This window comes from Ischnura elegans, chromosome 1, assembly GCF_921293095.1.
Source record: "Ischnura elegans chromosome 1, ioIscEleg1.1, whole genome shotgun sequence".
Lineage (NCBI taxonomy): Eukaryota > Metazoa > Arthropoda > Insecta > Odonata > Coenagrionidae > Ischnura > Ischnura elegans.
The window spans coordinates 20,685,930-20,707,149 of NC_060246.1; the positions used below are offsets into that span (position 1 = coordinate 20,685,930).

Here is a 21,220-nt window from a genome sequence, read left to right on the forward strand (position 1 = left end):
AATGCACTCCGGATACATCCGACCCTTAGTCGTACACACTACAAAAAAACAAACACACAATATGACACACATTCATTACACAAGCGATGCTCTTCTGCATGTATGTACTTGCATAATAGTTCAAAATATCTAGTTTCATCTCAGCGAGGTGTTCACCCAAGCACTTGCAGCATTTCAGTGCAGGTTTAAGCAAGCGGGTATGTGAGTACTTCTGTACACATGAGTACAAGCGAGGAGTAATAATCCTCTCTAGTACCATGGCGGGAAGCCGTTACTCTTGTTATTAAAGCTATCGATATAAATGCTTCACCTGAATCTCCTCTTCACTTCTCACTCCATCAAATATCATTAATTGAATAATTAATATATATTAGTAAATATATGTAATTGGTATGAATATAATTGAGTCCATATAAAACATGAACCCATGGAGGGCGAACCTTCACTTATAATACACAGGTGATTTTTTAGCTATTATTTAGGAGAGAATTTTAGGTCTTATGTGCCGTTAAATACAGTATGTATAAATGCTTTAAAAAAATCATAAAAGATTTGAGAAATCACACTTTATTGAGATAAAAATATATGCAGTTTATTTTGTTCAATATTTAATGTCATATGCTTTTTTTTAAATCAGTTTATATCAAAATTTTAAACACACAAATATAGACTATGTAGTTTTGTACAGTTTAAAATCCATAAAAATAACAGTATTGAGATTAAAATACATAAGTATAAAATTATAAAAATAAAAACATATTTAGAGGCATTTTAGCAACAGTTAACTATCAATAAATATTTACTTCTTGTCGGGGGTAGTGTTCTTCGTGGAAGATGGGTTGCTTGACAGAATCAGCATTTTCAGATGACTAAGGGAAAAAAGAATATTAAAATTTAGTTTAATAAACAGCAATTATCTATAACAATAATTTTTTTCATGAGATGTTGTTGATAATCATTCTACAGTCTATTGGACTTCTTTTTAAATACAAACATACATATGTAGACAACACCAATCTACATTCTACCCCTACCAATATAGAGAACTAGAAATAGTATGCAGAGAGCTGAAAACTGACTGGAGGGGAAGCTGTCATCATTCCTTTTAAGGCAATAAATTAATGTGTGAAGTGGTTTCTGTGTGGTGCTGAAGTGGTGCCAGAGTATTTTGCGTGAAGTTGCATGAAAACAAAATTCTTTTGAACTGGGAACGACCACAGACCCTATCCTCACAGGGTCCCAGCACAAAATACTGCACAATGCTTCTTGGTAGTCTCAAAATTAATTATGAGGTAAAATTCACTCACTCAATTGATGAGTCCATGTAATGCCATGTATTTATGTAATCGGCAAAATTATTTTTACGAGCATCACAGTTCAAAGATTTCTTGCTAGTCCTTCACTTGAGTGCCAATCTATGTATATCTTGTCCCAAATACAATCCATATGGCTGGGATGCACCCTACTTGAGCTGTGCTATGTATTTCTCAGAACTAGATGTTTGAAAATTCCCATTGAGTTAGGTCCCAATCCAAAATCTAATTTTGCATTCATTTTTCGATTTCTATTTGCTATTGAGAAAACAATGGGATCAACTTGCCAAAAGTCAAGACACTACAATAAAGTACCATATTTCATTATCTAATACATTGCTCGCAATTAAATGAAAGGAAAATTAATTCCATTATTCCCTTTTATTTTTGTATGTAGTATCATCAGCAATTCATCACAGCCTTGATTTATTATCTTATTTGGCTAAGTATGAAAAAAGTGAGGTTTTTGGTACTCATAAATTGGTAGATCCTCTTCGAACCCTTTTCTCAAAGAACTACTTTTCTTTACTTGTTTTCCATGTTCCCTGCCAGGCATCAATGCAGTAACTATTACATGTATACTTGAGTATTTAATTCAGCTGCGTAAATAGCATTGATGTCAAGTGAGACTCCATATGATGGTATGTGGCAGGCATTAAAGACTTGCAGGAAATTTTAATTCCCTGTTAAGGCTCCATAAACGCACTAAACATGTTCACCAACCTTGCAGAAGGCTCACTTCCTTGGGGTACATCCCACTGCCTCAGCAACGCTCGACCACCTTATCGTTTCGGGAACCTCCTTCTGCAACAGCTTCCGTTGACTCGGCAACATGTGCCCAAGACTGTATCTTTGGTTCTGGGTCAAGCACCTGCGGACTCCTGTTGATGTCTTGGGCACCTCGTGCTTCTCGTTTAATGTCCGGCGACGGAGGGTCGTTCCTGGTGCCGCCTTGGGTTTGGAAAATTGCTTATTTGTTTCAATGCCTGTCTGTGTGGCTTTATTGCTCAGGAGCAGACTTAAATTGGGAAGCATCTTGGTCCTGAGGCCATTCTGAATGTACTTGAATGCATGGGAAATATCTTGCTCAGGAGGCAATGATGAGGCTAGTCGGTACATCAGGTCAAATGTTGGCATCTCTAGCTGGAATTTACCACACACCTACAATGATTACAAAGGGATGAGAAAATAATATGGAACAAAACATTACTTAATCTAACTCATAAATAGACACACTGACATGAGGTGACATAATCATTAAATAAGCAATCATGAAATTCAAGAAAGTAGGCAGGGTAAATACCTACCTTTAAGTGTTTCTATCACTGCTATGAATCAGGGGCGGAGCTAGGAATTAAGGCTAGGGGGGGTTTAAGGTGTAAATAATAATGGAGGGTGAGTACCTGCCAGGGTAAGCAGGAGGTGTGGGGGCACTACCCTAGAAAATTTTTGAGATAAATGGTTTAAAATGGTGAGTTTTATGGCTTTCTGAGGGATATTTCCTTACACTATTCTTAAGGTAATATTAATCCAATTACATAAAATGGATTAAACTCAAAAATTTCACTGAGCTCTTGGGGAGCGGGGGTTGTCACCGGAAACCCCCCCTTGCGGTGCCACCGCTATGAATTGCATTCCACTACATATTTAAAAAAAAAATTTCATTGTTAAAAATTTCACTGTAAATTGGCTGTATGTGAAATTTACTTAAATAAATAAATAAATAAATTCAGAAATTATTTCATGAGGTAACTTTGAAATCTACAGGAATAAAAACAAACAAAAAAGAAGAAAGAAATCTCTGCATGTACTCTCGATGGTGTAGCTATGATAGGGACACTGGAGCAGATGCACCACAGGTCAACTAAACCCCAAGGGGCAAATATGCGTATGAAATACATACCATATGTATGTATATGGTACATAAGGGCTTCCAAATATGTCATACTTAAAGGGAGATACGAGAGAAATCTCAGATGTCATAAAATTCAATACAATTGAATTGAATACAATGGTACAAAAAGTAGGAAAACAAAATAACTGGGTACATAGATATGTACCATTGTAATCTATTTTTCAAAGGCAGCAGAGTTACATCATATAAATTTGAAGACACTTGTCAAAAATCAATGCACAGAAGAGCACAAGGAAAAACTACTACATATCTATAAAATATGCATAAACATTCTTCTTCCATTCGGATTAAGGGCTCCCAATAAGCACACTCAGAAGTTGGGCAATTTTTTTAAAACTTCTCAAGAGCCAATTTTGGACAAACTCATTTCATTGGTGAAAATGCAAGATCATTTTGCTTTGAATGATAAAGTATTTTTGTTTCAACATGAATTAGTTTTGCAGCATTTTAATTTGATATTTTAACTAGGCCAAATAATTCTTGTGCACAATATTGCTCAGTATGGCTTTAAATGTGATTGAATGCAGGAATTCATGCCAAAAATCCCATGTTTTTAAAAATCTCAAAAACTAACCAAAAAAGCGCACCACTCTCAACACTGTGCTTAATGCATTATCGAAGAAAATAAGTCATGCAATGTCGAAACAAATGTCAGAGCTTAGTGATATTGGCATTATTAGGTATTTTTTTACCTCAAGGAATCTAAAGAGACAGAAAGATCAACTCAAAAACTTACACATGAATTGTAAAGAGCTAAACATTAATGCATTTCCTAAAGAACAGGCGGAGGGACACTTGAGCAAGTTTCAGAACCAACTTTGCAGCTGAGAAAATTAGTAAAATTTAGATGGAGTAGAGTGCTTGATCACCACCTGGTACCATCAGACAGCAAATTAGGTGAGCTCCCTGAATAGTGGGTTTGGTTGGGCATGCATTTTGAATCCATGTTCATAAGAGGTATCTAAGCATAACAATATATATTTACCTTTTCAGCAAACTCCTGACGTAAGGCTGAGTAGTCATTTGCTCTCTCCGCCCTCAGTGCAGCAGCCAACCGCTGAGACTGGACTCTCCTCCAGTGCTTCTGAATCACGCATGCAGCAGCGTTCATTTCCTCACGTCTCGCTTCCCTCAGTTGTTCAGCTTTCCTCTTGGCCAACACAACCCTCCAGTTCTTCTGGATTGTGCAAGCAGCAACATTCATTGCTTCCAGCCTATCTGCTTGCAGTCTCCCAAGCAGCCTTATAGCTAAGAATCGCCTCGCATATTTCTGGAGGACACAAGCCGCCCTGTTCATCTTTTCTAGCCTCTCAGCTCTCAATTTGGAAGCCGTTCTCATGGCTGATAACCGCCTCCAATTTTTCTGAATTATGGTGGCGGCTGCGTTGATTGCAGCAATTCTTTCCACTCTCATTAATCTGGCATTCCTCGTAGCTATAAAATACCTCCAACTTCTCTGAACTACAGAAGCAGCTTTGTTTCTTGCCTCTAGCCTCTCTGCTCTCAATTTAGAGGCCAACCTCAGGGCTAATTTTCTCCTCCAAATCTTCTGAAATATGATAGCAGCCTTGTTCACTTCTGCTACTCTCTCAGACCTCCACGTTCTTGCTTGTCTCTTTGCAATGGCATGCCTCCAATTCCTTTGAATTACACTGGCAGCATTATTAATTTCTACAATTCTTTCAGATCTCCATGTCCTGGCCTGTCTCCTGGCTACGAAATACCTCCAATTTCTCTGAATCACACAAGCAGCTTTGTTCATTTCTGCTACTCTCTCAGACCTCCACATCCTGGCTTGTCTCTTAGCAATAGCATGCCTCCAATTCCTTTGAATTACACTGGCAGCATTATTAATTTCTACAATTCTTTCAGACCTCCATGTCCTGGCCCGTCTCCTGGCTACGAAATACCTCCAATTTCTTTGAATCATACAAGCAGCTTTGTTCATTTCTGCTACTCTCTCAGACCTCCACATCCTGGCTTGTCTCTTAGCAATAGCATGCCTCCAATTCCTTTGAATTACACTGGCAGCATTATTAATTTCTACAATTCTTTCAGACCTCCATGACCTGGCCCGTCTCCTGGCTACGAAATACCTCCAATTTCTCTGAATCACACAAGCAGCTCTGTTCATTATCACAGGATCAACTTTCATCTCCACAACCACTCTTCTGGCTTGCTCTTCATTAAATCTGCTCTGAACCATGGAGTTATCATAAGATGATACTTGCGTGGTTGGCAGCACTTCTGTACTGCATTGGTACTCAAACATGCATGTGCTTTGAACCCTGGTGTAACTATGATTTATGGCAGCCACGTCAACTTTTGAGTCTAGAAATAAAAATAAAGTAATCAATTTTTTATTCCATTGGTTACATACCTTTTTAAGTCATCCATAATTTTTAAACTCAAGTCAGAAATTGACCAGCATTACTAAATCTGGCTTCACACAATTATCTTTCAAGGAATCAATTGTTTTACCCCATTGGGTAACAACATATCCAGGTTTCTAGCTAGTAAGTAGTATTCACGCACAAATAAGTTCAACATGGTGGAACAACGTGACTAATGAATTCATTAAAATTAAAGACTACTAAAGAAATAAACATAAAAATATCTATAGTGTCAAATATTTATCTTATTAAATACAAGAAGGTTGAGTACATGCATAAATACAGTAAAGCCCCATCGACTGAATCTCCAAGTTGCAAAATTTTCACAAAAACCTTCATTTAAGTAAGTAATCCTCCCGGTCCCATCCCATCCATTCTCCTTGGACAAAAACCTGCCATAACGAAACACCGTTATAATTACAAAACCTCCCCAGAATGAAGTCAGATCTTGGGTTCCAGGTAGGAAAACAACCCCTCTACAGCAAAATTTTTCTCTTACAAATTATTTACCATGCGTTTGCATGCAATATCACTCCCAAATTCCATATTACCTTCATAGTTTCCCTTAACTTGTACATGAAGCCATTTCTTAATAGAGACTTTGACTGGCTAAATTAAAATTTATTTCATTCTCTTTGGTTTGTAGAAATTTTTTTTTTGTAAAAATTTATTTTCATATCGCAATATTACTCTGCTAAAGTTGGAGCTGAGGTATATTATACTGAAAGAAAAAATTAACTGGATTGGGCATTATATGAGATGGAATTCTTGTTGTGAGCATGGGTAGAAGGAATGGTAAAATACAGGGGGGGTAAAGGAAAAAGATGATGCCAAATGCGTGACAACATCTCATGAAAGAGGTATTTACAGTGACAGGAATAGAACAGAGATAGATAAGGATAGGTGGTTAATCCCACGACTAGACCTGTCATGTGGCAGAAATACCTTGATGATGACATTCCGTGAAACCAACGGCTGAGGAGGCACCCCAAGCACTGCTAAGATTGCTCAGAATTGGAGGCGGTGGGTAGTGCGGGAGAATTGGTGAGCACAAAGGGGGACGGTGCACGGGGGTCATGGCTGCACTGCTGTGGATCGGAGACGACTGACTCAGCATCAACCCTCCATCCAAGGTGACGTTCTCATGACCCAAACGCTTGAAAAAGAATAAGTGTACTAGTTAGATACATAAATTCATACTTAATAGAGAGGTGAAAGATACATATATAATGATCAGGGAAATAGGTACAAGGACTGCCACAAGCAGAGGCATAGCAAGGGTGGAGGTCAGGACCCTCCCCCCGAAATATAAAAACACAATAAGTTTCCTTCATAAAAGAAAACAAACTATTGGAAAATAATGGATTTACAGAAGACTTCTTTGACAGATGATGTTTTTAAGATTATGAACAGAGTTAAATTACCTTAAAATCCTCTTAGTACCATGTTTTTAAAAAATTTCCCCCCTTGTTATGGAGGTCCAAACATAACTCCCGACTACCCCACAGGCCACAATATAGCATTTTTGAGAACAGGAGAGTAAAAAAGATGAATATTACCATGAGCCCATGCATAGCACCATCAGCATTGCTAATTAAATACTTTTTTCCTTTCACAGAAGTAAATAACACGCATGAATCGAATAACATTTCATGTTTATTTGATGAAAATTTGAATGGAAATTGCATAAAATTCATTTCAAAAACTCAGTGGGTATAAGGTGAATTGATCTATGATATTGGAATTAATGAACTGATATTAATGAAGAGACTGTCAGTTTCTAAACATAACTTGCTTAGACTCAGAAATAGTAGATCAGTGGAAGTATTGAACGTAGAATGTTGAAGGGAGCTGAGAAATATTTTTTTGATCAGACAGGGAATCCCTACCCATGTGTTCCATCACAGGTAAATTTTTTTTGAAAGAGTCAAAATCCTGGACTCACTTCCACTGGAGACTGATGAGATGATTTTTTGTGACATTTATCTGAAGCTTTGGTCAATGGAGATAACTCAAGCTCCTTCACCAGCTCTTTGAACCTCCATATTTGTGGCTGAACTTTGGGCTCCTCCTCCTCCTCCAGCACCTGAGATTATAATTCAATATTTTAATGCATCCTTATACTTTCCTTTGTACTATCTTAATACTTTCCTTACAATAATTTTCCTTATAATAATATTTAATATAAACGTGACTATGTACTTCTTAAGATTTTACAGATGCAGCAGTAGCCACCAAATATTGGCCAATGTTGGCTATTCATTGGCACCCCATATTAGCTATATGTTGTCAATGAGATAATAGCCAATATCTGATTTCTGGGGGGGGAGGAAACTACCTGGCCGTGATGATGATAAGAGTATTAGCCGAAAATTTGGTAAAAACAAGTGAAGTTCATCTGCAAAAGATATGTACCAACCAACCAAAAAATTATAAGACCCTAACTATGTGCATGCTCTCTTAGTTGTAACCAGGGAAATGAATTTGTTACCAAGTAGGTATCAGCATTTGCTGGAGTCTTCGGAGAACGCAGCATGGAAGGTTGTTCAATCAGTCCATTTCCTTGAATTCTGTAGGTAGTCCTGCGGATAGGCGTCGAAGGAACATTGCAAGAAGGAAGCAGACCACCATCCACCATTGAAATAAACTGTTCCGAGTGCATTGTACTCTCATCGTCAGGAATACACCCTCTATCCTCCTCCAAGGAGTCTTCATCCATGGCCGAAGATGACCTCCTCAGAGGAGTGGAGTGTTGGGTGGGGGCAATGCCTGCTGTCTGCCTTGACAACTTCAGAGGGATCTTTGAAGCATTCTCTTTCCCACCCTTTACCCTTGTCGCTCCGCTCCCAGTAGTGGCTCCGCTTTTCGGAGGGATTTTCACCACATTGCGCTTGCAACAAGTGGCACACGCACCCGGCACCGATCCTGGTTTCTTGGCACCAGCTGCCATGTTGGACCTGGAATTCTGAGCCCTCAGAGGAGGATTCACGTGGCAGCATTTCTGTAAATAGAGAGGATCAGCCATATTGAAAACACAATTTTACTCCTCCCTAAAAGGATAACACATTTTTGTTCATTACGTACACAAAAAATTAAGAAAAAAATTGGTGCAATACGTGCCTCCAAATGCAATTAGCCGGGCAAAAGGAATTAACACAATGCTGCTAATCCAGCTTATCTACAATGACAGTCAACAATACACGTTAATATCACTATTTTGCACTTAGTGTATGAGTGCATGTAGTCAACATTATGGTAAACTTGGAGAAAAATCAAATTTTAGAAATGAAATAATATTTTAATATTAAGTACCCCTCGATTTTATACAACTTATAGGTTGACTTCATCTCTTTGCTGTTTTAAAACATTTGCTGCAGTGTGTCCTACCTGTGGGTCACACCCAATTCCCTTCCAGGAAGATAACAAATTCACTATTTTTATTTGTTTTGCTGTTGTTGCCATTTATTGACTCTAACACTTACTTATTACTAGCACACCTACTGCTTAGACTGTTCAACTATTCTCCGAAATAACCTCAGGTGGCCAGCCTAATCGACTGATTTATTCACTTATCTATGTAAAGCCTCGACTACATACCATGTATACATTATATATAAGCCTAATATGTACTTTCAGAGCTAATTCAAATATTGTATGAGACCCAATCAAAAAAAAGATGTTAGCCAAAAGCAAATTTCAAGGATTTTTTTAAAACAGTTGATGTTAATTCTTTGTTAAAGCTTTCCTGGGTACTTGTCATGTTGATTAAAAACTTTTGGGCTATGTCGCTGCGTCAATTTTTTTTGGGTGGCCCCAACATTTCCTGACCTCTGCTGGTCGCTTTCTCCAGGGAATCTGATGTGGTGGGAATTTACATCCTTATACATATATAGGTATCAGTGACGGGGTGGAGGGAGAGGAGTGGGAGGTTGGAGGAGAAGGTTGTAGGTGGTTTTTCCAGATTACTGATTGCAAAGTGCGACTTATTATAAGGTTCGTGTCCCTGTAGTAAGATCATTAAAAAGAACAAGACAAAAAGCAACACTGCAGAAGCTGCGAACTCCTCTAAAAATGACCTCAGTGATCAAAAGCAAGCCTTCTTGTCATGCATAAAGGGGACGACTGACAAAATAGGAAATACCCTACGAAAATTTCAGATTAGAACAATCTTCTCTCCTCACATGCTGATAAAACACCCAATAAAAACTGTCAAGGATAGAACCCCACTACAAGTCGAAGGAGTATACCAAATTCCATGCCAGACCTGCGGTAAGAACGACGTCGGTGAATCAGGCAGATGGGTCAAAACACGCCTAGAAGAGCATGAGAGAGCAATTCGAATGGGGCAGTCAGCGATATCCGCTGTAGCAGACACGCAGCACTGGGCCACACAATCAACCTTAGGGAAGTAAAAATTGTTACTAAAGTGAAAGGTTTCAAAGAGAAACTAGTCAGAGGGGCCATAGAAATAACAAAAGAGGAGAAGAACAATTTTAACAGGGACACCAGCCTTAAAATAAGTCACACTTGGCAACCCGTAATCCAGAAAAACAATCAGCACACTTCTCCTCCAACCTCCTGCTCCCCTCCCTCCACCTCCTAACACAGATACCTGTGTATATGGATATATATTTCCCACCTCATCAGATATCCTTGAGAAAGAGACCAGCATCGGTCGAGAAACATTGGGGCCACCGAAAAAATTGATGTGGTAACATGGCCCAAAGGTTTTTATTTAACAGTTGATGTTAAATTTTAATTGCATAATAAGAGCTTAATTGACTGCTCTGCTGGTGTTCACTACATTTCACTTTTAAATTTCTTTCCCTCAGAATTAAATATTTTCAGATGATTAGAAGTGTGGACTGCACTTCACTTAACACATTCAGTTTCCTTATGCACCCTATTTTCCATACAAAAAACTGCATTCTAAAAGCAAATTAATGATTTTTTACTTCCTATTCTGCAATAGCCATGTCATATGCAGCTGGGCAGGAATGTCACTTGCAGATGGAATGCAAGTGTATGTATCCCTATCATCAAAGACAATATTCAACCTTATTCCCAAACCTAACTATCGGGTGTACGAGCCAGGTCATGAGGGTGATTTTTATATCACTCATCGACTACATGGTAACCATCCAACTACATACATATTACCAAAATTCCGGATCAAATCATTCGATTGGTCAAGGGTTTACCTCATAGGTCAAGACTTCTTCTCATAAGAAATACATACCACACTATAATCACAAATATGAGATGATATTTCCTCTTTAGAATAGGGTGTTTTCCTGTTATTTTTTTATTGCCTTAATCGAAAGATTATTACTCGTGGAGTGCATATTTCATGCTCTTAGCTTTTTAAATGACGATATCTATTTTTTGCAATTAAATGAAAAGTGAACATTTTCAAGCAAGCAAAAACGCAATTGTATGAATGATGGGAAAACCTTGTGTTACGCCATTCTGGTTCCGGCTGCCGCCGTGTGAGGCCACCTCGGTGCGAGGCTATATGAGCACCGCGGCCGCTACGATGCAGGCTGCTAGCAGGTAGCAGAGTACCCCGCCAGCATGTAGCGCTTGGCTTAAATAAGGATTAATAATACCCTGTCAAACTAAGGAAGCTTTCCAACCTTAGGCAATTTTAGTAGGTGATTATTAAGAGATGTTTCCCTGAGCTCTGTGCCACATGCATGCATGGGTAATCTCAGCCGATGTAAAACTCCTCACCACTCTTATAGAATCTAGGTCCCTGTGATGTCACATGGAGTGGCATCACATGGGCACCAATCTGGCATTTTTCAAATGAGGTAAAAATTGACCATTAACATTAGTCTAAACTGGGATTTCTAAAAGTAAATAATTTGTATATTATGAATGGTGGGTAATGAATCGCAATCAATGCCTTTTGTTTTCTTTGATGAAGGAAACTACCCTATATCACATAAAAGTGTAAATGTGATAATTTTTGCATCAGTGGCTTAGTTATTAATCCCAGCACTACCTCAATATGTATGTTAAGGAATGTTGAACACTGCTAATTATTTTCAATTACCAAAGTCGATAAATGCTGGAAACCACACTATATTATTAGAGATTGCATTAGATGTGTGGTTCTTAAAATTGCCATTTTTTTAAAATCAAGTGTTTCAAATAATTTCAAAATACAAATTTTTCATTTCCAAAAGTTCTAAATCAGGTGGGATGTTCCTCCTCCTGGTTCGTCTTTGATTCGTGTAAGCAATGCTAAAAATGAAAAGTGGAAGACATTATTTTATAAAAGATATTATTTAAAGTGGAAGATATTATTTATTATATGTAACAATTTGAACTTTCACTTACGTGCTTGGGTTTTGGTTCCACAGATGACATGTGAATGACGACCCTGTAGTTGAGGTGTGGGGGTGGGAGGCCCCATACTTGCACCTGGATGACGTCCCGCCATGTGCCAGCACAAGTCGGCAACCAGGTCACCCCCACTCTCTTGCTCTCCTGCGAATCAAGGTTGAACTCGGTATCGCTGAAAGTCAAACCCCTCTCTGGTGGTGGAAGCCTCATCAAGCACACCTGCACAAACAATAATGGACATGTCCTTCACGCACAACAGATAAGCTTTCACTTTCCAAAGTTAGTGGTAAAAATGAAATCTGCCAGCTTACATTTACCACTTAAATTGTAAAACTAGAAACATGCCCGAGTACTAAAAAAAAGTCTGTGAACATGCCATTTTTGCATTTTTACAATCACTACCGATTTCCACCGTAAAATAAAAATTTCTAGAAATTTGAATTTTGGCAATTCATAACTAGGAGCAGGAATTCACAAATGATTCATGGAAAATTCCCATTATTGAAAATTAAAGTATCATTTTCCAAAATTCAAGGTTTACTATGGTTCATTGGACACCTGGAGTGATGCCACTTAAATATTAATATACACACACACTTAAGGAAAAAAATCTTTGTGGCTCACAGGCATTGAAAAACAATAACGTCACACCCGTACTATCACATATACATGAAGGAGGTCCAAGGACTATGGACAACTTAACTGATGACATTCTATAATTTAGAACTGGCTTTTTTGTTTGAGTTTTTCTAGATAGATTTTTAAAAGTAATGATAAAATTAATTGTTTGAGGCGTAACTTGGTGAAAGCGATTCATAATTAAATTAAAAAAGAAAAACTTTGTGCTTTCACATTAATATTTATTCACGACCATGGTTTCAGCATTCGACGTCATCATCAGGTGAACTCTACAGAGGTCCATCACATCCTTTTATACCAGGCTAGGAGGGGTAGGGAGGAAGGTAATTAGGTTGAACGGATTGGTCAACAGAGAAGAGGGAGGGGGAAAAAACTTGGTCATATGGTATGAAAGAAGTTAGGGGGAGGAGGCTCCCTTAGGGAGGTCATGGCAGGTGGAGGGGGGATGGTTCAGGTGAGAGAGAGGCCGAAGAGTTCGTCATGTCATTAGCCCAGGAATTTAGGAGTGGGAGGCTTAAAAGAGGGATACAAAAATTCGTTTACAATGCTGTCATTGGAACGTACGTGCTGCAAAATTTCCATTTGTTCCAAAGCGTCTAATCTAGGTCCTTTAGGTTCATAATGAAGCACTTCAAAAACAAAATCACTTTGATGATTGTTATCTAACAAATGTACAGCAATGGTCGATGACGTCTAACGTTGAAACCATGGTCGTGAATAAATATTAATGTGAAAGCACAAAGTTCTTCTTTTTTAATTTAATTAAAAGTAATGATATTTATTACATTTTGCATTGTAAAAATTATGGCAGCGAGTTGTTTTTGGTCCCCTGCAATGCTTTATTTATTATTTCTTCATTATTATTTGGACTCGACGATTACGCATCACGAAGATGTGGCTTCAAGGCCTGAACTAGGAGTTTTGTCAGAGGGAGGGGTAAGCTATTTTTTGAGATGGGGTAGTTGAAATTACACACGCTATGTTTGCTATTAAGAAGTTTCATTAATATTGTTGCTTTATAAATTAATAATTATTTTTCAATAATCAATTAGAAAAATTAAATTGATTTTTTAATAAACTTTTCAAATTTTGCCGCCCCTTGAAATCTGCTTCCCGGGGCACGTCCCCCCTCTGCCCCGTCCTATAGTTCCGGTCTTGCGTGGCTCCGTAGCTGAGAAGGGTTATTCGATGAGCGGTATAGTTGCGTTGATGTTCTTCGAGTTTAAATCCAACTTCGCTGGCCCGGTCGTATCCCCGTCCGTCCTTGTCGGCTCTTGGTGGCGTAAAAGCAAAGAATGCAGCTTGCCTTATGTGCCAACCTTCCAAATTTTTGACGAACTGGGGGTCTATTCTCTAACTCGAAGCGCGGTAGCTTTCTGGTGGAAAGATGCTTAATTAAGCTACTTGCTCCCACTTGTATTCTCTAACGCTGAAGCTCCGGCGAAGGGAGCTTGCAGAAGCTACCGGTAGCTTATTAGGCTCCAACCCTTATTCTCTATGGGATTTGAAGCTACTTCCGTAGCTTCAAACTAGCTGCCACGGTAGCTTCGCGAAGCGCGCCCTCGAACCCCGCGCTTCAGCTAGCTACCATCAAAATACATAGGGAATTCCCATAGGGCCATGGGAATTCCTATGAACCGCCGTGAACCAAGTGGCGCGTGTCGCTAATCTTTTGTTCTATCCCATCAGTCTTTCTTGACACGGCTAGCGATTGAGTGGTAAACAAGAAAAGTGTAGACTATTTTTGTTGTTTTGCGTAATTATTTTCTTTAATGAGGTCGGGAATGCTGCGTAAATTATTTGAAGCCTTCAATTATTGTATTCTTAACAAAGTAGTGGGCATGAGTGACAAATTTCGTGACTAAACATATATGTTTCGGAGTGAACTATCGATCGCGTTAACTAGTTGATTTCATTATTTGGAGAAGAAAAATGTTGCTTTCAATCATTTTATATCACGTGAAATCTTATTTTGCATGAAGTCATTACTAGTGAGAAGAAAAACCCCGAAAACAGTGATTATTATTGATGTTGCGAGAGACTGTTGTCGTGACGGTACAAATTGATGCGTTAAAATCATTACCAATGCCAATGTATCCACTGCACAGAGATGGATGTCTTATTTTTGCAAGTGTTTATACATTTATGATTAACTTTACCGTGCATTATTAGCAACGATCTTTGTTGTGAAGTGATTGTGTGAAGAGAGTTTAGTGTTACATAGATGCAGACCGTAGAGAGGTGGATATATTATTGTGTTATAATGCAATGTAAGGTGTTTCATGATAGTTATTAATAAATTTTTTGCTCTTCCAATGAATAAATGTGTTCATGATATCATTCTGCTTTCATTTGTGTGTCTTTGGCCGTATATACGAATTTAATTTCAGTGCCGGTAGTTAAGTTGGTGTATTTGTTTTGAATTTTGAGAAAAATTTTGAAGTGTAGCCATGGATATTCCAGAAGCCCACGGAGGAAGTCATCACAAAAACAATAATATAATATGACTTTAATATTGGGAGAAGGAACTACGTCTAATAGGTTGTTTTTTCATAATGATTGTCAAGTTCTAATGAATCGCCCTCGCTTGCAATAGTGCAAGCTTGGCGGTTGGCATATAATACTTGTTCATAAAACCATTTAAATATTAATTTAGCCGTCGTGAGAACGGCACGACAGTAGAGTTTTGTGTAAATATCGTTTGAAGCATATTGTGAGCCTAAAATGATTGCTTAGGCCAATCTGAGTTAAATGACGTAACTTTCAAACATAATTTTCTCCACCTTCCCATTAACTTTGTTGAAGATATTCCCGAAATAATATACACTTATCGTATGCACATGTTATTGCGATATTCTCTCGCAGTGCAAGAAGGAACAATCTCTGCACAGAAACAGTTGGTCATCAAAATTTTTGCATCAAACAGGCAAAAGCGTAAGGAGCGCTGAGTGTAAAGTTCTCGGGAATTAGAACGACAATGTGATAGCATTGGTTTAATGTGTTGGTAGTTTACTAACATTTTCTCTTCATTATATTTACATGGCCTACATGATTATCAATCGTGACATCAACTGCTGCATCGATCGAAACTATTGAATTGATATAAAAGCCGCTTAGCCAAATATAATTATTTCTACGTATTTCTATTATTATTCGTATTTCTATTATTATGAAAGCTGAAGGCACTCAGCATTTCGTAATTTACAAAGCACATTAATTTCAACTAGAAGAAAAAGTCAGCCGAGAACGACTACATTAGATTTTCCCGCAGGTTACGAAATGAAACGAGCGATTTCATTGGTTCTAAGAGTAAAATCTGAGTTCGCACGAAATATTTCTCATACCCCATATCCGGTCTGAGAAAGCTACCGGAAATTCTCGGTCTGAGAAAGCTACTCCCTGTTAGAGAATAAGATTGGTAGCCAATTCTGGTAGCTAGTTCGAAGCTACCACGACGGGAGCTTCGAGTTAGAGAATAGACCCCCTGGCCCCATTAGAGAAATGGGACTCGTGGATGTCTACGTATTATTGAAAACGGTAGTACTAAAATTTCACTCACCGTAACGGTACAATCATTGGAGTTACGAATCCATAACCCTTTGACGCAGGTCTGGCCCACTTTGAGATCTTTAAACAACAGAGATGGAGACCCCTTAAACCTCTCCAACAAGAGGATTGGCGACGGATCAACAACCACTTTCTTCTTCCATTTGGGCGTCACCGATACCTAGGTAAAATGATATCTTTCAAGCTTATATCTAGAGCAAACAAATTCAATGACAACCATTTCTTTATAAAATTAACTTACGTCAAAAGTTAACTCCATGCTCGCAAACGGGGACGAAGAAAACAAAAATATCTGCTCTCTAAATCAGCATTACATTTAGTCGATAAGAAGTTGAATCGTTCCTTGAGGCTATAACTAAGGAAAAAACGACAAGACAGTCAGAAAAAAACAACAGCACAATACGGTACGGTTACACAAAGAAAGGCAGAGGACGACTGAGAACCAACCCACCACCTCAGCTGGGTATGGCGGATGGCGGTATGGCTGAGAACGCTGGGAATCAAATTCGCGAATTCGTCAAATGGGTGCTTTCCATTCAGGCGACTCTCGTGTCACCTTGTGTTAACTCTAGTCAACTACTAGCCAGCCACGCATTGGAAGAGTCTTAGAGAATGGAGAAAGAGTCAACCTCAAGGTATACCCGACGGCAGCGCCACGTACGGCTAATATTGGTACTGCTTCCTATGGTATTGGTACGGTATATTGGTACGGCTAATATTGGTACTGGAATGGAAAGCACCGTATGCGCAGTGGTTGATGCGCGTAGAACACGAGTTTAGAAAACCGGGAAATTTATCCAAAGAGAACGATGTGAGTGATTCAGAATAGGGTAGTTTCCTTCATCAAAGAAAACAAAAGGCAATAATTGCGATTCGTTACCCACCATTAGTGTATTCATAATATACAAATTATTTCGTTTTATAAATGCCGGTGTAGACGAATGGCAATGGTCCATTTTTATCCTCATTTGAAAAGGGCCAGATTGGCGCCCATGCGATGCCACTCCACGTGACGTCACAGGGACCTAGTTTCTATAGGAGAAGATAGGAGTTATACGTCGTCTGAGGTTACCAATGCATGCATGAGGCGCAGAGCTCAGGGAAACATGTCTTAATAATCAATTATTAAAACTGGCTAAGGTCGGAAAGTTTTCCTCGTTTGATAAGGTACTAATAATCCTTATTTAAGCCAAGCGCTACCAGGCGGCAGGGCACTAGGCTACCCGCTGGCAGCCTGCGACGTATCAGCGCTAAGCCTCGCCTCAAGGTCACCTCACCGGGCGGAGGGGGAACCAGAAATACGACGTACGGAGAGATTTCCCATCATTCCTACTAACGCGTCGCGTTTTCGCGCGCTTGAAAATTTTCACTTTTCATTTAATCGCGAAAAATAGATATTATCATTTAAAAATCTAAGAGCGTGAAATACGTACTCCAGGAGTAATAATCTTTCGATTAAGGCAATAAAAAAATAATAGGAAACCACCCTATTAAGATCTGGAATGTTTTTTGTTTATATTATTGACCAATGTTGGATTCTGATCATTGGTCATTTGGATTGTTCTCTTGACCGTTTAAAGTAAAACTTGTGCCGAAAATTGTCTTTTATTTTAGATGAACGAAGAGCAGTTTATAGCCTATGTCATTTGACTTAGCTATAGGCATGGCAGGTATATTTAAAAATAATATCACTGAAAATCACAAAATTTTAAAATAACAATAAGAATCATCTCACAATTGTATAATAAGTACTGAAAATTTAAAAAAATGCATTATTATCTCTGCATATAACCTATTTATTCAAAACGTCATACCTTTAACGTATCGCCCACTTGCCAATAACTTATTAAAAAAATGTTTCAACTTTAGTACAAAAATTGATCTCTTATAAAAATAGTGATATCTCCAATGCAGGTGAAAGGCGCCAAAACAGCTATACACGCGCAATTCCTCCGTCCGCGCTGTCCGCTGTCTCAAACTCAGCTTTTCGTCAGAGTCGGTGTGAGTCCGCCTGTGTCTGCAACTCCAACGAATGGAAAGCAGAAAACACGACTTGTGTCGACGCATGTCAACTTGCGTCGACGAATGGAAATCTGTTCGCTGCTTTTGTGCTGGCCAATCAACGTTCAGTTGGCTCCACGAATTGGAGATACTGGATATTCGTCGAATAGAGAATGATGATTCCCAACATTCCTCATTTTATAGATGTCTTTAACGTCGATCTCTTCGTTGTTGTGCACTTTTACGCGGTTCTGTAAAAAACGCTTCCGATGGCAGTAAAGAAAAGCCTTTTATTGAGTGAAAACAATTCCAATCGTATGAAAGTTCGCTAATTATATTTTCTTGAGATAGAATAAATATCTGCGGCGAACGGTATTAGTACCACATCGACGGCGTACTCACTGTATTGGTACAATAGGGAACTTGCATACATTTCAGAAACAGTTGTGAGCTCCAAAATCATGTAGAAATACATGTTTGCGTTTCACAGTGAAAAGGTTTTATTACTTTTTGATGTCGTTAGCGATATTTTATTCATTAAAGTTCAAGAGAATTTTCAAATACGAGTGGGACTCGAAAACGCCCGATGATTGGCTAGCGGCAAATTGACGTCATAGTTCAGTACGAGGAAGCGAAGGAAGCAGCATAGGCATTTGGACACAAGCGACGGCTTGGTTGTGAGGCATTTCTTAGTTCCAGTACAGTGAGTCCTCGTTTAACGTTCCTGAAAAATGTGACGATAAACGAAATGACGTTAATCGAAACATATATCCCACAAGAAACAATGTTAAAAGTGAATATCGGCTTCTATACGCGAAAAAAATTTAGCGTATCATATCTGGGGCATTTTTTACGATGGGAATTCGATATGGTGGTCGCCCGGGCAACATCGACGCAATTAAAGGAACCAACCGATGTGCATCTGAAATGTTTTATAGTTCATAACAAAGTGAGACTTGCGTATAACATTGGCGAAAGCGTATACTCATGTGAAATGTGTATTCTTTTGGCAGTCCGGTAGAGAGTCTTACGGTGAACTTATTTCCACCTCGAAGCTGTCGATGATACTTTCAACTTAAAAATACCTTGCCTGGAAGGCGACAGGAAGCTCTGAGGAAGCCAAACTATTAATGTTTCAATTTAGTAGCGATAATATAGACGAACTTCCAACACAATCTACCATCTTGTAACTCAAAACCCCGAAACCACTTCCTATTCTGCAGAAAGAATCGGTCAATAGCATTTCGATTAATATAATAAATACAACGTCTTCAGGTGTTAATAAGTTACTTTTGTAATTAGAAGGCCTTCCTAAAGTAACATTAAAATTTGAATATTTTCCAAACAGAGTCTTAAATACATTTTGGGAGCTTTTCTCGCGATATATCTGAAACCTACTCTAAATTGCGATCGGTTGTCACTTAAAAATTCCGTATCGGAAATCCTAGAGGGATGACCTTCGACGATGACCATTATCACCTGCACTCTCACTATCACTGGAACCCGTGGTGAAAATATCATCCCAATCCAATTTCTATTTGGTTTTAACTGGGAAAGAGCAACATAGAACTGCACATTCTTTGGACAACTTTGGGTTTGACTTTCCCTCAAACATCCCATTTCCCCTGTGGTGCACATCATAGTCCTATCTTTATACGATAGCCTAACAACCTTTAAATGGATCCTTGGTTTATCCTGACAACCAACTAAATGGAAATTGCTGATCCACACGTCTTCCTCTATCTCCACAGTTTCCAAATCAAGGGCCGCGGAACATTCCTCATTGTGACTCAACTTTTTCTGAAAAGCAAGCTGGAGTAGAATAAAATCAAAGAATGCTGCGATTCATTTTTTGTGACCACCTCTGGATTCCATTCTTTTTTCATCTACAACTTCCTTTATCTTTGGGACAAGACGATGTTTAAATATTTTCATTAATTTATAACAAAATATAAGTTCTAAAAATACCCAAAAGCCATTTTATTAATCCGCACTGACGAGTGTAAATTAATGTGGAAGATGAATGCTGTAGACGTAGTAGTTTTCCTTAGGTTGAGTTGCAAAGTTCATGAAGTTGACAAAACGGCTAATTTTTCGGTGCGCGGAGTCATTTATATTGCACTGGCCGTGTGTACATTTTTCAATTTTTTTGTAATAAAATAAATCAGAATGTAGGATAAAATTTCCTTTAAAATGACATATAGTTCATTATTATAGCATGCAGTGAAGCCAGGGTATAAATTTGCAAAGTACTGCGGCACATCATTTTGACGCCGACAGTAGAAGAAAACGCTGTCTTCTTGGCTGGCACTCGAATGCATGAGGATCAACGTTGCTCTGTATTTTCATATTTCCTCTCTTGATTTTAAACATCATGGAATTTTCTATGTCCTTCCGTAACTGAAATTGAACAAGTGCCATAAATAATTTGAGTACATCATAACCATCGAGAAACACCTATCTCGATTTTTGTTGTGAAGTTGAGTTTTTATTCTACGGCGGCCGAATTATCGAAAAATCTCAGTTTCAAGTTATTCAGTCAATGAAATATGGATATATTATTAATATTAAAGTTATCTTCGCTCACATAGCACACGGGTTTATCATTCCGTTTATTATACTCTTATTTTTCCGTAACGCTCATCCCGACGGACGGCATGCATCGAGGCTTTTCTTCTAATTTCCTCCGTGGGAATGCAGACGAAATTTTTTTCTGGGGTGTTATTGCACAGAGGAACAATGCACCACTTGTAATTTTTCCTTACTTCACCCATGTTCTCCTTAAAACGCAACGTGGCTCTTCCAAACCTGCAGTTTGGGCTTGGATCTTGGACTCCTACTGAACTATGACGTCACGGCCAAAGATTAGTGGGGGCGGTATTTTTTAGCCCGCGAAACTCGGGAGACTTTTGGGAGTCATTTTCTAGGGTAAAAACTGAATCTTAAGCGGAAAAAAGTATATTGCGGTACTAAGTGTTTACTGTAGTATATCAGCATACTGTTTATAAAAAGTATGCAATTTCCCTATTAATGGTGTCCCC

At 38.6% G+C, this 21,220-nt stretch overlaps 1 protein-coding gene across 3 annotated transcripts; it reads right to left on the reverse strand.

Annotated features, from left to right (window-relative positions):
- Positions 1 to 550: 550 nt before the first annotated feature.
- Positions 551 to 16,733, reverse strand: LOC124156708. 3 transcript variants are annotated; one of them, XM_046531324.1, is made up of 10 exons: positions 16,630 to 16,733; positions 16,420 to 16,533; positions 16,171 to 16,338; positions 11,967 to 12,191; positions 8,113 to 8,622; positions 7,567 to 7,707; positions 6,567 to 6,777; positions 4,214 to 5,559; positions 2,037 to 2,474; positions 551 to 869 (listed from the first exon to the last, which is right to left on the reverse strand). In XM_046531324.1, exons 2-9 carry the CDS (start codon positions 16,435 to 16,437, stop codon positions 2,049 to 2,051), a joined length of 3,045 nt encoding a protein of 1,014 aa, XP_046387280.1. In that variant the 5' UTR covers positions 16,438 to 16,533; positions 16,630 to 16,733; the 3' UTR covers positions 551 to 869; positions 2,037 to 2,048. The 3 variants fall into 3 exon arrangements, with proteins under 3 accessions (XP_046387280.1, XP_046387281.1, XP_046387279.1); XM_046531325.1 differs by having other exon boundaries at positions 16,626 to 16,643; XM_046531323.1 differs by lacking the exon at positions 16,630 to 16,733 and having other exon boundaries at positions 16,420 to 16,619.
- Positions 16,734 to 21,220: the final 4,487 nt, after the last annotated feature.

What these genes read in the sequence shown, in the direction of transcription:
- LOC124156708 (XM_046531324.1), bottom strand. An exon ending in CACGGAATGTCATCATCAAG is followed by an intron (nt 5,560 to 6,566) that starts GTATTTCTGCCA and finishes TTTTATTTCTAG; the next exon opens with ACTCAAAAGTTGACGTGGCT. An exon ending in GTCAGGAGTTTGCTGAAAAG is followed by an intron (nt 2,475 to 4,213) that starts GTAAATATATAT and finishes TAATCATTGTAG; the next exon opens with GTGTGTGGTAAATTCCAGCT.